The following is a 15700-nucleotide window of genomic DNA, read 5'->3' as shown; positions in this document are numbered from 1 at the left end:
CCCCCCCATCGCTCCGATCCTCTGCGTGCATGCGGATGGCTTTATCAGGAAGGAGAGAGGCTCCGGCAGCACCGTTGAACGCCCCGAATTCGTTCGGACGTGAGCGGTGGGGAATGGGATCTGATTCTTTTTTCGGATGTAGAAAACTGCAGGCAAAATATCTGGGGAGCGGCGAAGGAGCGGAGCGGAGAACGGCGCTCGGAGGGACAGAAGCGGATCGGGGGGACCCACACGGGCACATATGGGGGAATTCCGCCGCCTCCAATCCCGGAGAAAAGTCTCAAATATTCCCGGGTCAGGGGGCACCGGCTCATTAAAACCACCGCGGTCCTGGAACAGCACCGCAGACATTAAAGCGCAGTATTTTTCAATTAGAGCTGACGAATTCAATCAAAATTCCATAGATTAGGATGAAATGAGGCATGGGTCATTTACAGGGGAATTTAATTGCAGAGCCATTAGACAAATAGTATATTTGCCATTCTCACATTATCCATCATTTCAGACATCAATAGAAGGAACAGCATCTTTACTAATACAGCAGCACTTCCCAATCTCTGCCTGTAAACACTCCCTTTCCCCATAGCTCCTGATTATATCTGATTTCATTTAAAGCCATGGGGGATTATAAATGCTCATGCAATCAGGTTCATTAGGACTTCAAAATCTCATTTCTGATTCGTATCGCTTTGCGCATCGCCCGCCCCGGCGCGCTGCCACCGCTCTGCAAACCCAACGCCGGGGCCGGGTCGGGGCTGGGGGGGCTCCGATAGGAGCACGGGACCCCCCCGGGGCTTCTGGGCCGGCTCCTGCCCGGGGTGGGGGGATCAGGACCCCGCAGGGGTCTCGATGGAAGACTTCGGGATCTCCTTTGGGGTCTCCGTTGCATTTTCCCTCGCGGTCCCATTTGGGATCATTCTCGGAGTCCCCTTCGGGGTCTCTTCTGGTCTCTTTTAGGTGTCACCTCCCCTTTGCGGTCCCGTCAGGTCTCTCCCTGCCCCGTTCCATTCCCAGCCCCCTGGGAAAGCGCAGCCCACGGCCGCCTTCATTCCCACCATTTGGGGGTTTTGGGGGACGGAAGCTGCCGCGCGGGGCTCTCGGCATCCCCTACGGCTGCGGGGAGTGGGGAGCAGAGCCGGACCCGACCCCCCGGGGCAGGGCGAGGAGCGGGGGCTCCGACATTCCGCCTTAATAGCGGCTTAATAGGAACCGCGTTCCATAAACCACGCGCATCCTGAGAGACCGACAAAAGCCTCCCGGAAAGCCTTCATTTCACCCAAATGTATCGTGTGTTAGCTGCCTCAGTAATTTAATTGGAATGAAACGTGAAAAATGTGTCATTTTTGAAGAATTTATGCATCGCTTCCCGGAAATCTCATTGTCTTAACTAGCAGCCTACTGCGTTCTGTTTAGCAGTCATAATCGCATTTTTATGTGGCTCCGTATTACAAGTTAATGCGACCTCCCGCCTCCGGCTGCCGTTCAGCCCCCGCCCGCTCACTGCCCTCCGCGGCTGCGGAGAACTGCGCGGCCGCGCAACTTGGCAACTTTGCGGAGCCGAGCCGTGAGAAAACGGGCAAAACCAACAAAAGCAGCGCAAAACTATTTTGTTGTTATTATTGTTTTTGTCCTTTTTATCGATTTATCTTTTTTTTTTTTCCCGGGCGGGATTTGTGATGAGCTTTTTGTTTTTTGTTTCAATTTTGCCTTCTTTCTCTCTTTCGCTCTTTCCTTGTCTTTCAGTTGTCTTTCACGGCTTCCTTACAGTTCTTTTTTTATCTTTATTTTTTATTTTACCTTTCCTCTCTCTCTCTTCTTTCGCTTTCTATCTCACCTTTCCCTCCCTTCCCACCGGCCGCGCTCCGCCGTTCCCACGGCGCCCCCTGCGGGACGCGCGCAGCCGCGCAGCCGCCGCTTCCCACGCGTGTCCGCGATTCCCCCCCCCCGCGAGCTTCTCGCTGTCTCCTAGCACAGCCCAGCTAGGGCACGGCTGCTCTCCTCTCAGCAGCTTCCAATTCCCCACTTAAACCCCGAAACAAAGCAACGGAGCAGCGTGTCACACGTGCTTTGCAGCGGGGTAATTCCCGCGGCCCAGGAGGCGGAGTCAAGAGGCACGGATGGCACATCTGTGCACATCTGGCAGGGATCACTTCCAGAACTCCAGCGAGGAACTTCTTTCTCTTCACCATCTCCATGCTCAGCACCGGCTGTGGGAATCAGGGCCTCCATCCTGTACCCATCACTGTAGTGAATAGAGGAGGGCTGCGTGGGTGCAGAGCTCTGTGCTCTGTGCAGCCCAACATGGAAAAAAAGGCTGATTCTCCCCTTCTCCTTTATTTTATTTGATAGTGAGTGTCACTGAGCAGTGAAACAATTGGGTGAGTGCTTCCAAGGGGTGTGTGTGCACACGTGCTTTGCTTCAGCAGTCAATCATGTGGGGATCCAAATGCTCCCTGCTGTTTCGTGCCAAGGCAGCACAGGCAAAGACAGCCCAAAGGGCTGCACGCCCACCATCCTCCGTGCCTGTTGACAATGACAGGCAGAATGGGCACAGGAGATGGCACCGCAGCCAGGGGAGTGGGTGAGAATCCTTGTGAGCTCCTTGGTCCTGAATGTCACCCACACCTGCAGCACACCTGTAGCAGCCACTCCTCATTTTATTACTCCTTACAATCCATGGAAAGCACAATTAGAAAAGAAAGAAACAAACAAATCCATATCAAATTACAGCTGAAAGCACATTTTGGTTATGCTAGAAGTCCCTGAAAAGCACCGGTCTGTCATGACGACGGTGGCTCCTCTGCTTGGCCAGCAGCAATGGATGCTGCCACGGGGAAGATGCAGAGGATGGCTGTGAATTCAGAGCAGGACACCCTCGGGTTCCAGCAGCAGATAATCCAGCAGTGGTTTGGGCACGGGCAGTGATGGGATGAGGCAGTGGCACCGGCTGCCAAATTTCTTTCGAATGGTGGAACGGCACAGGTGCTGTAGGGACCGGACTGCGCCTGCCAGCCGGAACAAGGACTCATAGAATGGCTGGTGCTGCTGCAAAGAGAGGCAGGGGAAATAAATAAGCACCTTATTATTATTATTATTATTATTATTACTGTTATTTAGTTAAGCCAAGCAAGCCAGAGATGGAGATCTAAGGGGAGGAGGTATGAAATCTGCCGTCCGTGTTTGGTGATGCAAAGGTGAGACGGCTCTGTTAAAATGGGCTCCAATGCTTACAGCTACACTTATTTCTGTTTTCTATTTTCATTCTTTTTTCCTCCTGTAGTGGCAATGCTAAGTCATGGCCTGAAGCAGTGATTGAGCACCTGGTGAGAAGGCAGGGCCAACCCAAGGGAGCTCAGGTGCAAACAATGTACCAGAGTGATTGGAAAGGGCTGGAGCCAGGATCCACCCCTTCCCAGACCTTATTTAAGAGTTGGCAGTAGAGGTGAGGGCCTCCCTTGCTGGAGATCCCTGTCTAGCTGAGGTCTTCTAAAGGAAAGATCCATCTATCCTCTTTCTCTCTCATTTGCTGTAGCTAAAGACTTTGCCACTCTGCTTTTGTGGCACCCATTATAGCACTGCACCTCTCAACAAAGGGAGCTTCAAGTGTTTTAATTTCTTTCTGGGATCCCGTTTGGTTTGTCTGGTCACCTGGAAGCTACCTGCTTGTGACAGCATTTTGGTTTATTTTCTTGCTGGCACCAGTCCCTGTTGTGGCACAGCATGGGGGTGGGCTGTGCTGTACAGCTGGCCCCTTTGCTCTAGCCTTACCTGCAGGACCTCCTCTGGCACAGCCTCCACCCACTTCTCAGAGATGGGGATTTGTGAGTAGGAGTTGATGAGGATTTCAATGATCTCTGGCACAGCTGCACAGGACCTCAGCACCTACTCATGGGCAAAGAGGGAACAGGTGATTGGGGGGTTAGATGGCATTTCCCAGAGTGGAATGTTTTCTGTAAGCTGTTGATGAGGCTCATCCCTCCCTTCTGCCCTCTTAGAGGGTGACTGGGGTGGTCCCTTATGGATCTGAGTTGCTGTCTGCCTCTGTGTATTTTGGACACGTATTTGAAGGCAACAACTCCCTTGTTGTGGCAGTGTTTCATCTGGATGTGGCTCTTGACTCCTGTTTACATTTTTGGCTTGTGAGTGTTAAGCCTGGGTAATATTTTCTTGATTGTTTGATGTAAAATCAATGAGACGCACAGCCATAACAAGACTGCACTGATGGCTGCTGTGCCAAGCCCAGTGATATTAGGATGCGTGGAAATGGCCTCAAGTTGCAGCAGGGGAGGTTTAGATTGATTATGGGGAAGGATTAATGCTTGGACTGAGGGATCAAGCATTGGAAGGGGCTTCCCAGGGCGGTGATGGAGACCCTATTGCTGGAGGTATTCAGGAGGTGTGTGGATGTAGCACTGAGGAACACCAATTAGTGGTGCCAGGTGATGGTTGGGCTTGATGGGCATAACAAAACCAAGCAGAGGGGATCCTGATTTCAAACCCCCACACGCCACGCTATGCTGGCCCACCCACAGCCCAACCTGCTTCCACACACCAATACCTTGGCAAAGGCATGGGGCCATATTTTTTGGGATCCGTAGTTGAGCAGCAGCTGCACAACCAGGTGAGGCCTCAGCTCCTGCTTGAAGGCAGCTGCCTGCAGCACACAGCCCAGCGGGGAGATGCCGTTGTAGTCAATGGCATTGACATCTGCCCCACGCCTCAGCAGGAACTTCACCAGCACGTTGTTGGCTGCCCCACAGGCTTCATGCAGAGGGCTCCTCTGCAGCTCATCGCGTGCGTCCAGCTTGGCTCCGTGCACCACAAGCAGCCTGCACAGCTGCAGGGCATCCTCAACAGCATCCGGGGCCTGCCTGCAGACTAACCCCAAAGCTGTCTCACCCCGGGTACTGCGGGCATCCACATCTGCCCCGTGCCTTAGGTAGAGGTGGACATGGTCATAGAGGCCGTGCTTGGCTGCCACGTGCAGTGCTGTCTCCCCGCTGTCCTCGCTGGGCAGGTCAATGGTGGCTCCATGTTTCAGCAGCAGCTCGGCGCATCTGTAAAGCCATGGTATGGGTGTGTGTTGGGGGGTCTGCAGAGAGGATGGGGAAAGGTTGGGATCCCACAGGGCCATGGTGCAACCATTGATTTCAGGGTGCAACAGAGGGCTTTGAGGGGCCGTGTTTCCACTCTGGTGGTGGTTTGGACAACGTTTCCCTCATGCCTTAGAGCAATTTCATTCATTTTTTGACTGCTATGACAACCGAGCTCATGCTGTCCCTACACCACTGATGGATGAGGGCTCTCAGCCTGGCTGTGCCCATGCTCGTGCAGATGCCCTCGGTTGGCTGTGGGCTGGGTTCTGTCTCAACTGAAGGGCCACAATGAGGACACAGAGGGAGATGGGCTCCTTCATGCTGTCCTTCTGTTGGCTGCAGTTTCATCTCCTGGGGTACTTTGGAGAAGATCTACATAACCCAAAGCCTCAGCTCACATTCATGCCTTGGGGTCAAGTGGTCTCTGGAGCACCACTTGGGACATCCTCTTCCACCTGAGGTCAGGAATCCTTCTGACAACAGATAGAGGCTGAAGGAGCTGGGTATGCTGCTATGGGTTTTGTGTGTATATGTGTCTGAGTAAGCTGATGTGATCAGCCAGTCCTAATGAATCAGGATGGCTGCCACGTTTCCAGGACTGGGTGCTGTGGGGGAAGGGAGGCACACAGCTGTAGAGGCTGAGCTTTGTGGCACCAAGCATTTGTGTTTTTAGCTATTTCGGGTGTTTTCTGGGGCTTTCTGTGGGGTCAGGTAGCAATGCAGAAGCAAAATGAGGAGAAGCTGAGTGGGAACAGAGAGGGATGGGGAAGAAGAGGAGCCCTGGGGAAGAAGCACGGTGCCAGAGCAGTGCTTGTTTTGTCTGGCCCAGATGAATGGTAACATACCTAGGGATAATAATGCAGAAGTATTAATAATAATAAATAAAATAAAGGTTACTTGAGGCTCTCTGGTTTCTGCAGCAGCACTCCTTCTTGAAGCTTGCTAAGAACTTGCTGTCCTTGGCAGTGCAGGACCCGACAGCACCTCCCTGGTCCGCTCTCCTGTGCATGTCAAGCCCCAGTTTGCTGGGGAAGCTGCTGCAGAACAGTGTGGCCAGAATATTTCTTCAGCCTTTGTTGGTGTAGTGCTTCCAGACCCTGCCAGACTGCACTGGATCTGCTGCCAGTGTTTCAACAAGACATTAAAAGAACCCCAAGGTCTAGTTTTTTAATTGGTCTTTTTAGTTCTGAGGCTGCAGCTTGCACAAGAATCTTACACTGAATACTTTCTCTGTGCTCTGTGTCCATTGTTCCTTAATTGATGTTTGATACTATGGACCTAAAATAGTCCTCTGAACTTAGGCTTTGCAAAAGACATAATCTGACAGTTCAGGTGATAAGCTCAGGGCTGGCTGTCATGCATGTTGGTCTCTGCATTTCCTTCTGGATAGGAATGAATTTACCCCAGAACTGTTGCATGTACTGGGCAGATCCCACTTTAAAACACACATGACCCCTGTTTCAAGCAATGACTTGTGCTGTCGTACCAGTGGAAAAAGATATTTCTGCCTTAGGTGAGAGCATGCAGCAGCACAGTCCTTGCTAGGAGGTGTGGAGGGGAGTCTGGGGGAAGAGGCTGTGCTGCAGTGATCACATCCCATGGAGCAGGAATGTATTGCAGGACAGCTGACACTGCAGGGAGTCAAACTCCTCTCAACATCCCAAATATTCCTCCAGGCACACCAGTCTGGAAACCCCACCTTTCCCAGATGCTGTTTTTGTTATTGAGTTCTATGGCTTCATCTCATCCAACTTGCTGGAGGAAACCCAAGTTGTTTGGTGGTGGATTTTTTCCTCTGTAATGTCAGTGAGGGGCTATAAATAAGGGGTGATCTCCTGTGGAAATTGTGGGCCCCGAGGAGGACCACGTGCCTCCTGTTTCAATGTGTGGGGCAAAAGCAGGTGCTGGTTAGCAGCCAGCCTGGGGCTGTAGATGGGGTAGATGCCATTCATGTTTGCTAGCTATTTGCTCTTATTTTAGCATCTAATCTCTGTTGATGAACTCATGCACTCTAACACTTTTCCAGCTTGTCTGTCATCTCGTTTTTCTATTCATATCTTGTTGTTTACCATCAAGGTAGGCTGAAGTCCCATTGAACAAGGCTGGGTTAAACTTGCTGGGTTTTTTTGAGTCTCCTCTGCTTTGGTTTTCTGGGAGTACTGCAAGAAGTCAAGGGCTTAGTGCAGCCAAACTTAAGGTGTGAGGTGGCAAAAGAAACCACCAGCCTGGTGCTGTCGTCTGGTGCATGTGTTGGTGCCATGGGTGCTTTCTAGAGGGCAAAGTGCCCTCAGCTCTGTCCCCTTTGGCCTATAGCCCTGGCTACAGCTCACAGTGCCTCGTGAAGGTGCCATGGAGATAAATGGTAGTCAGAGATCGGTGTGAAACATCATAGCCAGGCTAGGAAAGCGAGCTTTGGTTTGAAATGGGATGCAATGAGCAGCCGGCAGGAGGAGCAGAAGGCTGGGGCGGTCTCAGGGAAATTTCTGTCCCAAAACCAGAGTGAGCCCTCAATATTTGTAATGAAAATCTGTTTGTTTTGCTGCTGCTGCCTTTTCCCTCCCTAGGGTTGAAGTGAGGCTTTCCTGTCCTTTACTTGCTTGTTTTTCATGGCAAGGGCTGCTCAGAGTGAACTGCTCTTGATCTTGTCTGTCATTTCCTGCAGCTTGAGGAACACTCACAGGCCTGAATGCGAGGACAACTTTTGCTAATATCATTAGAAAAGAGAGGAGGAAGGTGCTTTTCTTTAATATCAAATTTCGCCCATTGGGTAGGGGAAGCCCATTGGAGAATGATGGTGATGCTTGAGCTGTGGGCAGGTGGCTGGATGTGTAAGGATGCTGCCCAGGGCCTGAGCGTGTCTTTGCCAAATCCTCACGAGCAGTTGGTGTGCAGCTGTCCTGCACCTCAGCTTGGCATGTTCTTGTTACACCTCATCCTTTGACTTCTTGAAAGTCCTATTCTTTTCCAAAGAAGACTCCTGTTGAGTTGTGCTTACTGTCTGTTCTGAGTGCGTTCTTTCCTGCCCAAGGTCCGTCACAGAGGTGGCCTTCCTTGGGTGAGGAACAAATTTCCAAAGCAGAGGCCCTGAATGCTCTGAGTTTTGTATTCCAGCAATGCCAAACGGAGCAGAGGACTTGATTTAGCACTAGATGATGCTAAATGCTGGCTCTTAAAATCCATGCTCTTTTTTTTGTTTGTTTGTTTGCAGCAACCTCTCTCTGGCTGCACCTGGTGAGGGTGGGCTGATAGCTGGACTGGATTGATCTTAAAGGTCTCTTCCAACCTTAATGATTCTATGACTCTACAATTCTGGGAGAGGGAGACCATTCTTACTCCTGTTTTCTGCTGGCTTCTTCCAGACTTGCCTTTACTTGAGCTACCCTCACCCAAAAGCACTTCCCTGAGCTCCAGTGCTTGCCCCTTGCCTCACTTTATATTGCTGGGAGTCCCAAGGACACAAAATCCCCTCTTCACTGATTCTTCTCATGTTTTATCTCCTGTCCCTAAAGCTAGAGGGTCAGAGCTAGAAGACAATATCTCTTCCACCTCTCAGGGTGTAGAAAAGTAAAAAAGTGAGGACAAAGATTCGAGTCAGGCATGAAAAAACTCTTTCCAAGGGTGCCAGGTACTCCAGAAACACAATTCTGAAGGGGTTTGGGAGGCATTAGCACAACAAAGGAGAGAAAGAGTTGATGACCGAGGGCTTTTTTCATGCCAGCAGGTGGCTCTGGCTGGAGGGACAGCCTAACAGATGTGTCAGATTGCTGGAAGCCCTCACTGTCAGCACAGTTTTCCTAGTCGCGTTGCTCGACATGGCACAGGGCAACAGGGAGTCGTTAAGCCAAGGGCAGAAGCAGTGCCATCTGTTCCCACCCTTAGCATGGCAAGCCCTCTTCTGCAAGGGAGAGCCTGGGGATGGGGAGCTCTGGGGGCCTTCCCCTCCATAGAGACGCGTTGGGAAGCTCCAAGGGAATCCTGTGCTCTTTGGACAGCGTTTCTAACCTGGCAGATCTGGAGGACAGCAGAGCAGAGGCTCAGTTGGTGCCTGTGGTTGAGTTCCCCATCCCTTCTGCTGGGGTACTGCTGTGGGATGGGGGAGAACACGTCCTGTTCTCCACTGAAACCACCCTGTGCCTGCTTGCCGTCCTGATGCAGAGAGCAGAGCCTCTTCCTCTCCCCCTCAATTATTTTTATTTTATTTTTTGGGGTGCCAAAGAAGGCGTTCTCCTTTAATCATCCCAGTTTGAGAGGGAAACGAGAGAGAGCCAGGGAGAGAGTGCAGTGAATTTAGAGACTCATCTTACCCCACCATGTTAATTATCTCTGCTGTAAAAAAGAGGTCAAGGAGAGGAACTCTACTAAATAGGGCGACGTTGGCATGAACAGCTCCTAAAGTGAAGAAGGTAAGACTGAACTTTACTGGAACTTTTTTTTTTTAAATCTCTTCAAAAAGCTCCTAGATTAAAGCTCTGATACCCTTTTTGTTGAAATCTCATGGATTCTGAAGCTCAAATGGCTGGAAGGAAGCCCAGATAATTTTTTTTATCCCAGTCACTGAGAGGCTCAAAGGTTTTAAGTCCTGCCCCCATGGTGAATTGCCGAGTATATGGGAATATAGAAGAACCCAGCACATTGGTGTTCTGGCCATTGTTATCAAGAGGGAGAAAAATAAAATAGCTCTCTATGTAGGTCAATGACCTGCTCTTTATTGTCAGTAAAAAATTAAGGATGACCTAAAATCTACTACTTAAAAAAAAAAAAAAAAGACAGGGTAAAGTAGTCTCCCCCTAATCAAAGAGGAAATGTTTGTGTTACCTCAAGCTTGACCTCCTCAGTCTCTAACTTTAGCAAAGTCTTTGCGATTGAAAAGCAGTGGTCGAAACCTCAAAACCTGTCTGAAATGTCTATTAATTTTTGATCTTTCAAGGGAGTTGGCTTAGTTATTGTAGAAGCCCCCGTAGCGCCGGGTAGCGTAGTTAAGGGTCTCTCAGCATTTCCATTATAAAGCCCCAATATTCAAGGGCTTATCACTCAGCTGTTTCCACGTTGCACCTGCCTGGTCCCTGTGTTGTCTTTTTGCTGGCTCACCCGCCATCCCCCTCCACCTCTTTGGGGGGAATAGCGTGCAGATTGGTGATGGCTCTAATATTGGGATCTCTCTTATGTTTTGCTCAGACCTCTGTGGGATGAGGGATGTGCTGGTTGGCGGCCACATCCTGAGCCCCTTCCTCACTGTTTCTGGATTGAGGGGCTTAAAACACACCAGGTGGGGCTCTGGGGAATGCTGGTGAGATGGTTTGGGGGCTGATGGATAGGCAGTGTATCACCAGAAGGGCTGTCCAGGGGAGCCCAGGGGAAGGAAGGAGAAGCAGCTTGCTATTAATGACAAGGGCTGTTGGTGCCATCCTCCCTCACCCTTCCAGCCTGGGAAGTAATTTGTGTTGTGGGCGCTGACACAGCCCTCATCGCATCAAGGCTGTTTGATTAATACAGGGATTTTGGCTGAATGGTTTGTGTCTTCTGCTCTATTGCAGAGGCTCTTATTTATATGACGGGTTTGAGATATTTATGTCTGAAAACCTTTTCCTCTCCGGCTGCCTTTCTTTTGCCGAGCTCTTGCTTGAACAGATCTCTGACATCTGGCCCACAATACATTGGATCTGTAGTGGGTACCTTGCCTTCAACACCTACTTCTATTTAAGCTCGCTGCCTGCCTTAAGGGGAGAGGTTTGAAGCCAGGGTGGCTTTTGACTGAAGCTGGCAGGCAATGAAATTCGCTGCAGCCCTAAGCGGTTTCATCAGGATATCAAGGGGCCAAGCTCTTTTTAAAATCCTGATTCCCCAGGCCTAATGATTCAGGCACTTAAAGTCCTACTGGGCTGAAACTAGACACACACACGCACACACAAAGCCCACGGAGAGGGCAAACACATGTATTTCTAAAATGCAACATCCGTGCCTGTGTCTGAAGCACTGAGACTGATGCAGCTGTAAAGGAGAGCGGATGCACGCGGCTGAGCCTCATAAACCAGGATAAACTGAGATAATCCTAATTGGGATGGATCCACCCATGGGACAAGGGTGCAGGGTGTATCAGATTAGGAAGAGCGAGTGTGCTAAATGGCACTGATATCTCATGTGGATGGGGCTGAGGGTCAGGGAAGAAAACCCCAGGCATCTCCCAGGAGGAAGCATGGCAGCTGTGTGACCCTGGGCCGGGGATCTTTGTATAAGGACAGAGGTAGGGCAGGTTTGGGGGAAGGCCCTCTCCTTACCGCAGCGAGTTGCGGGTGGTGCAGAGATGCAGTGGGGCCAGCCCCTCGTCGCTCTGGAGGTTGGGATCAGCCTGGTGCTCCAGCAGTAGCTCGACGCAGGCAGCGTGCCCCCCACGGCAGGCTTCATGCAGAGGGGCCCAGCCCCCCGGTGCCAGATCAGGGTCAGCCTGACGATGCAGGAGGTGCCGCAGGCAGGCGGTGTGGCCCCGGCTGGCAGCGATGCACAGCGGTGTGCTCAGCTCCTGCTTGTATTCCAGCGACCACAGCCCTGCAGGGGCGAGGGAGATGCGTGAGGATGGCCTAGGGAAGTGGAGAATCACTCAACCTTGCAGGTATTTATGTGGCTGTGGCACTGAGGGGTATAGCTTGGTGATGGGAGTCAGTAAGTCAAGTTTAATGGTTGGTTACCCTGAAGTTTTTGTTCCGACCAAGGTAATGCTATGATTCTGTGGCACGGTATGAGAAGACACTCGTGCCAGGTAGATAAACACCCTTGCTGCAGGTTCTGTTCCTTCCCTTCTCCTGTGGGCAGCTGCTGAAAGCCAGCCAAGGGGTTCATGCCTGCAGCAGAGCAGGAGGAACTGTTCTTGCTGGTACAAAGCCAGCCCAGCATCTCATTACTGCCAGACAGGAGTGAGGTGACCTCTCCCAGCTGCCACCAAGGAATCTGGGCTGCAAGCCCTCTTGCAAGCATGCCTGACCTACAGGGTGCCCCATCCCAGCCTGGAAAATGATGTGAGCACACACTTCTTGCACTTTCCAGCCCCTCCGTGTTAGTAGTACGTACAGAACAGAAGAAAGCAACCAAAGTGCAGAGTGTTTCTGGTTAAGGCAAAAGGATTCAACCCTTTAGCCAAAAAGGAGGCATCTCAGGAACAGGTTACAATGAAGGCAGCACCAGGCACTTCGGTGTACTGCACACCTCCCATTTGGTTAGGTTAGTAAATAGCTAGGGTTGATCTGGGCTGGTTTCTAAAGAAAAAGTACCTGAGAGTCCATAAAATGCTTGGCTTTTCACCTGCCACTCCATCTCGTTTTTACTGATCTCAAAAACCAGGTTGACATCTTCATAGTATCTGTCTGTCAGCACCTGCAGGCTCCTCAGGTTCCCTGTGGCCAGGGCTTGGTAGTACTTCTCTGCAGGAGATGTCAGTGGATGCTGTGAATCCAGTTTGGGAGAAATCTGCAGCCTCTCTGTCACTGGTCCTGGTAACTTGTCCATGCCAGTGCTTCCCCTGCAGCCGGGAGGGCAGAGGGGCTTTTATAGGTCATTGTTTCCATTGTCCTGTCCTCATTGTCTAATTATAATCCAGTTAAGGCTCTATTGTTGTCGTATTTATAACTCCAGAGGGGTCAGATGATAATGGATACCCGATACAAAGAGGCGTTAGCACCTCTTTGATTCAGTGGCTGTTCTAATTGCCACTGGCAGATTGATCCCAATGCCCTTGTTTTAGGCTGGGAAATGTAACCAGCTCCCATCCGACCAACCCCATATAAACATTCATGAGCTCTGTATAAGAGAGTACCCGAATGAGAAAGCTTTTTTCCCTCTGACACTTTTCCATACCTGTTGGCATCTCGCCACAGCTGCACAGAGAGATTCCGTGCATTGCATCAGGGGACAGCACCGTGCAGCTGGCGTGTCAGCAAGTCTTCTCAAGGATGCAAAGCACTTGGCAAAGCCCACTGAGGTAAAACCCTCCAGAGCCTTTGGCAGGGAGAACCGCTTCTCCTGCAATGCCTTGTATAGGAGAGAAAGGAGCCAGGCTGCTCCAAGGAGGGCGCTTGCAGCCATCCGCTCCCTCAAGGTCATGGGAGAAGTCCATGGTGGGGCCAAGAATAGAGCTGGTATCTCGTGACTTGTGTCTCGTGGCTCTCAGTTACAAAAAGCCCCATGTCTTCACCTGCCAGCCCTTCCTCGCGTGCTTGGGTCCTTCCTGCAGCCCTCTGCAAGGAGAGGTCTTTGGGGCTGCTGCTTAGAGAACCTGTGCGTGCCCTGGCTCAGTGCACCCGTGCTGTTAGCTTTGCTTGGTGAGGCTGCAGTGACATCAGACTCTTTGGCCCTGGAAGAGCAGGGTGCTGAGGAGTCCTGGCTGTGAGTGCCCTGTTGTCACCACCTGCCCAACAGCAGCAGCCTTCCAGAGCATCCCCTTCCCCAGACCACCCTCTGTGTGTGCTGGGAAGCTCCGATATTCTCAGACAGACATGGGCTAATTTTGCAAGGGGTGTCTGTGTATGTTTGCATCTCGGGCATTAAATGCTGCCAACACACTGAAATGCTCCGTGACCCCTTCTTGTGAGCCTTGTAATCAGCATCTATTTGCACGTAGCACTCACTTCTTGGGTCATGCTAACGACAGGTTCAACAGCAGCACTTGCAGGGAGTTAAAAATAGGAGTGGTGAGAGCAGAAGAAAAAATCCTTTTGTATCTGAGTGGCACGAGCACATGAGCCTCTCCCAGTTTCCTCATGCAGGACCCAGCTAAGCCTGGTGCTTTTTCCACTGATGTGGGTAGAGAAAGCTGTCGGGATGAAATGGTATTTCCATGTATCTATAATGTTATCATAGAAACAAAAATGGTTTACTGGAGAGAGGATTTGGCAGGCAGAACACCTGCAGAGCATCTTGAAGCTGACTGGAAGTGGGGAAGTCATCCCTGGTCGGGTGTCTAAGGTTAATTATAAAACCATGATGTGGTTTGTGTTGCCAGGGTCCCTAGAGCCCACCCAGCTCCAACCCCTGCCATGGGCAGGGACATCTCCCAGACTAGGCTGCTCAGAGTCCCATGCAGGCAGCCTGGCCTTGGGCACTGCCAGGGATAGGGCATCCACAGCTTCTCTGGGCAGCTCTGTCAGGGCATTGCCACCCCCAGGGTGAGGAATTTCTTCCAAATGTCTGCAATCAAAATCTACCACCTGTGACCCACGCTTTGCAATGATGTGTTAGAAGCCCTGGGCAAGCCTCCATTTTGAGTGGTGGAGGGCTGAGATCCCAGAGTCTGCATGGTGTGCTGTGAAGCTTCAGGTTGTGCCATCCATTCAGCTATCAAGGTCTCTGTGCAAATGCTGCTCTGAGGGCCTGGGCCTGCCTCAGATTTAACCTGGGATCACCTTATGTGTCCAAAATTCCAAATGCTGGTGAGAAAAGGGTGATCACCCCATCAGCAATAGGCTCGCAACCATTAATCTCTAACGTGGGGCAGCATCTTCACCATCTCCTCGAATACGAGCATTTGCAGAGTACACCTCATTTAACAAAACATTAAGCATTTTACTTCCCCAGATCAAGCATATCTATTAATAATGACTTAAATTGTCTGCACCAGCTTCACATTACAAGGAAAACTCATCGCTGTCACACGGAAGAGCACAACATGCAAAATCAAAACGACTAAAGCAAGAGCTTGTTTCCTAAGCTGTTGCCATGAGCTGCCTCATAGCAACTTTGCCATAGCACTGCGGAGACTTCAGATCATGGTTGCTTCTTCTGCCAACCCCAAAGCTTCAACACACAGTCTCTAGACAGGGTAAAAATCATCGGTGTCCAGACCCAGTGATTTAAAGCTGCCCTCCGGGAGCAGGAAAACAAGTTGTTGTATGGTTTTTTTTTTCCAATGAAATTTCAGCTGTGTGTGCACACAGGACCCCCTGATGCGAAGGTGGCTGGCCAGCTGCTCCTGGCTTCAAGCTGAATCCATGATGGATTTAAGGTTTGCACCCTCCCAGCACCAAAGAAACAGAGATAATTAAGCCAGGTGGGGCTGCCCCACAGTTATGTGACAACCCGCCTGCTGTCCCACCTACCTCGGGAGGCTGGTTGTGCAAGGCTGGCTCTGCCAGGCTGGGCTCTACAGGTCCCTGTGAGACTGGCATGGGCATCCCCAGCTCCTGCTGCAGGGCTGGGTGCTCCCGGCGTGGGGACAGCCTGCTGGGCACGCGTCACCACATTTATATTTCCTGCACTGCTCAGCCCCATGTGACAGCACCGTGCCCCCAGCCGAGCCTCTATGGCTGAGCTGCTGGGCAGGAGGACAAAGCACAGCGGGGATGCAGCGGGGAGGTGGGCATCATGCCAGCAGCCCCCATAAAAGTCCTGTGGGTGGGAGCCTTGCAGGACGGGCCTCCTGCTGAAACACGCACTCGTCAGGAGGCTGCATCAATTTTCTCTGAGCTTTATTGGGAATTAACCTTTTTTTTTTTTTCCTCTTCAGGATTGTCAATTAACGTGCAGACAGGAATAAAACCCTACAGCTATTAGCTGCACTAAAAATACAACGTGCAGGCTTCCCCTGTCCCCTCCCTGCCCTAACAGCACACGGCGTTAAT

At 51.2% G+C, this 15700-nt stretch overlaps 1 protein-coding gene across 4 annotated transcripts; it reads right to left on the bottom strand.

Annotated features, from left to right (window-relative positions):
* Nucleotides 1-2355: 2355 nt before the first annotated feature.
* Nucleotides 2356-15408, bottom strand: ASB18 (ankyrin repeat and SOCS box containing 18). Of its 4 annotated transcripts, none has more exons than XM_042875010.1 (6): nucleotides 15179-15408; nucleotides 12359-12508; nucleotides 11372-11639; nucleotides 4559-5057; nucleotides 3769-3882; nucleotides 2356-3042 (listed from the first exon to the last, which is right to left on the bottom strand). In XM_042875010.1, exons 1-6 carry the CDS (start codon nucleotides 15348-15350, stop codon nucleotides 2860-2862), a joined length of 1386 nt encoding a protein of 461 aa, XP_042730944.1. In that variant the 5' UTR covers nucleotides 15351-15408; the 3' UTR covers nucleotides 2356-2859. The 4 variants fall into 4 exon arrangements, with proteins under 4 accessions (XP_042730944.1, XP_042730943.1, XP_042730945.1 ...); XM_042875009.1 differs by having other exon boundaries at nucleotides 2356-3045; nucleotides 15179-15404; XM_042875011.1 differs by having other exon boundaries at nucleotides 2357-3045; nucleotides 12359-12606; nucleotides 15179-15266.
* Between the last annotated feature and the right edge of the window lie 292 nt (nucleotides 15409-15700).

The sequence above is a fragment of the Lagopus leucura genome, unplaced genomic scaffold (assembly GCF_019238085.1).
Source record: "Lagopus leucura isolate 7727_CA_CO unplaced genomic scaffold, USGS_WTPT01 Super-Scaffold_100012, whole genome shotgun sequence".
NCBI classification, from domain to species: Eukaryota; Metazoa; Chordata; class Aves; order Galliformes; family Phasianidae; genus Lagopus; species Lagopus leucura.
Note: the sequence above shows the minus strand (reverse complement) of the source record. Positions and strands in the feature narration are given on the sequence as shown.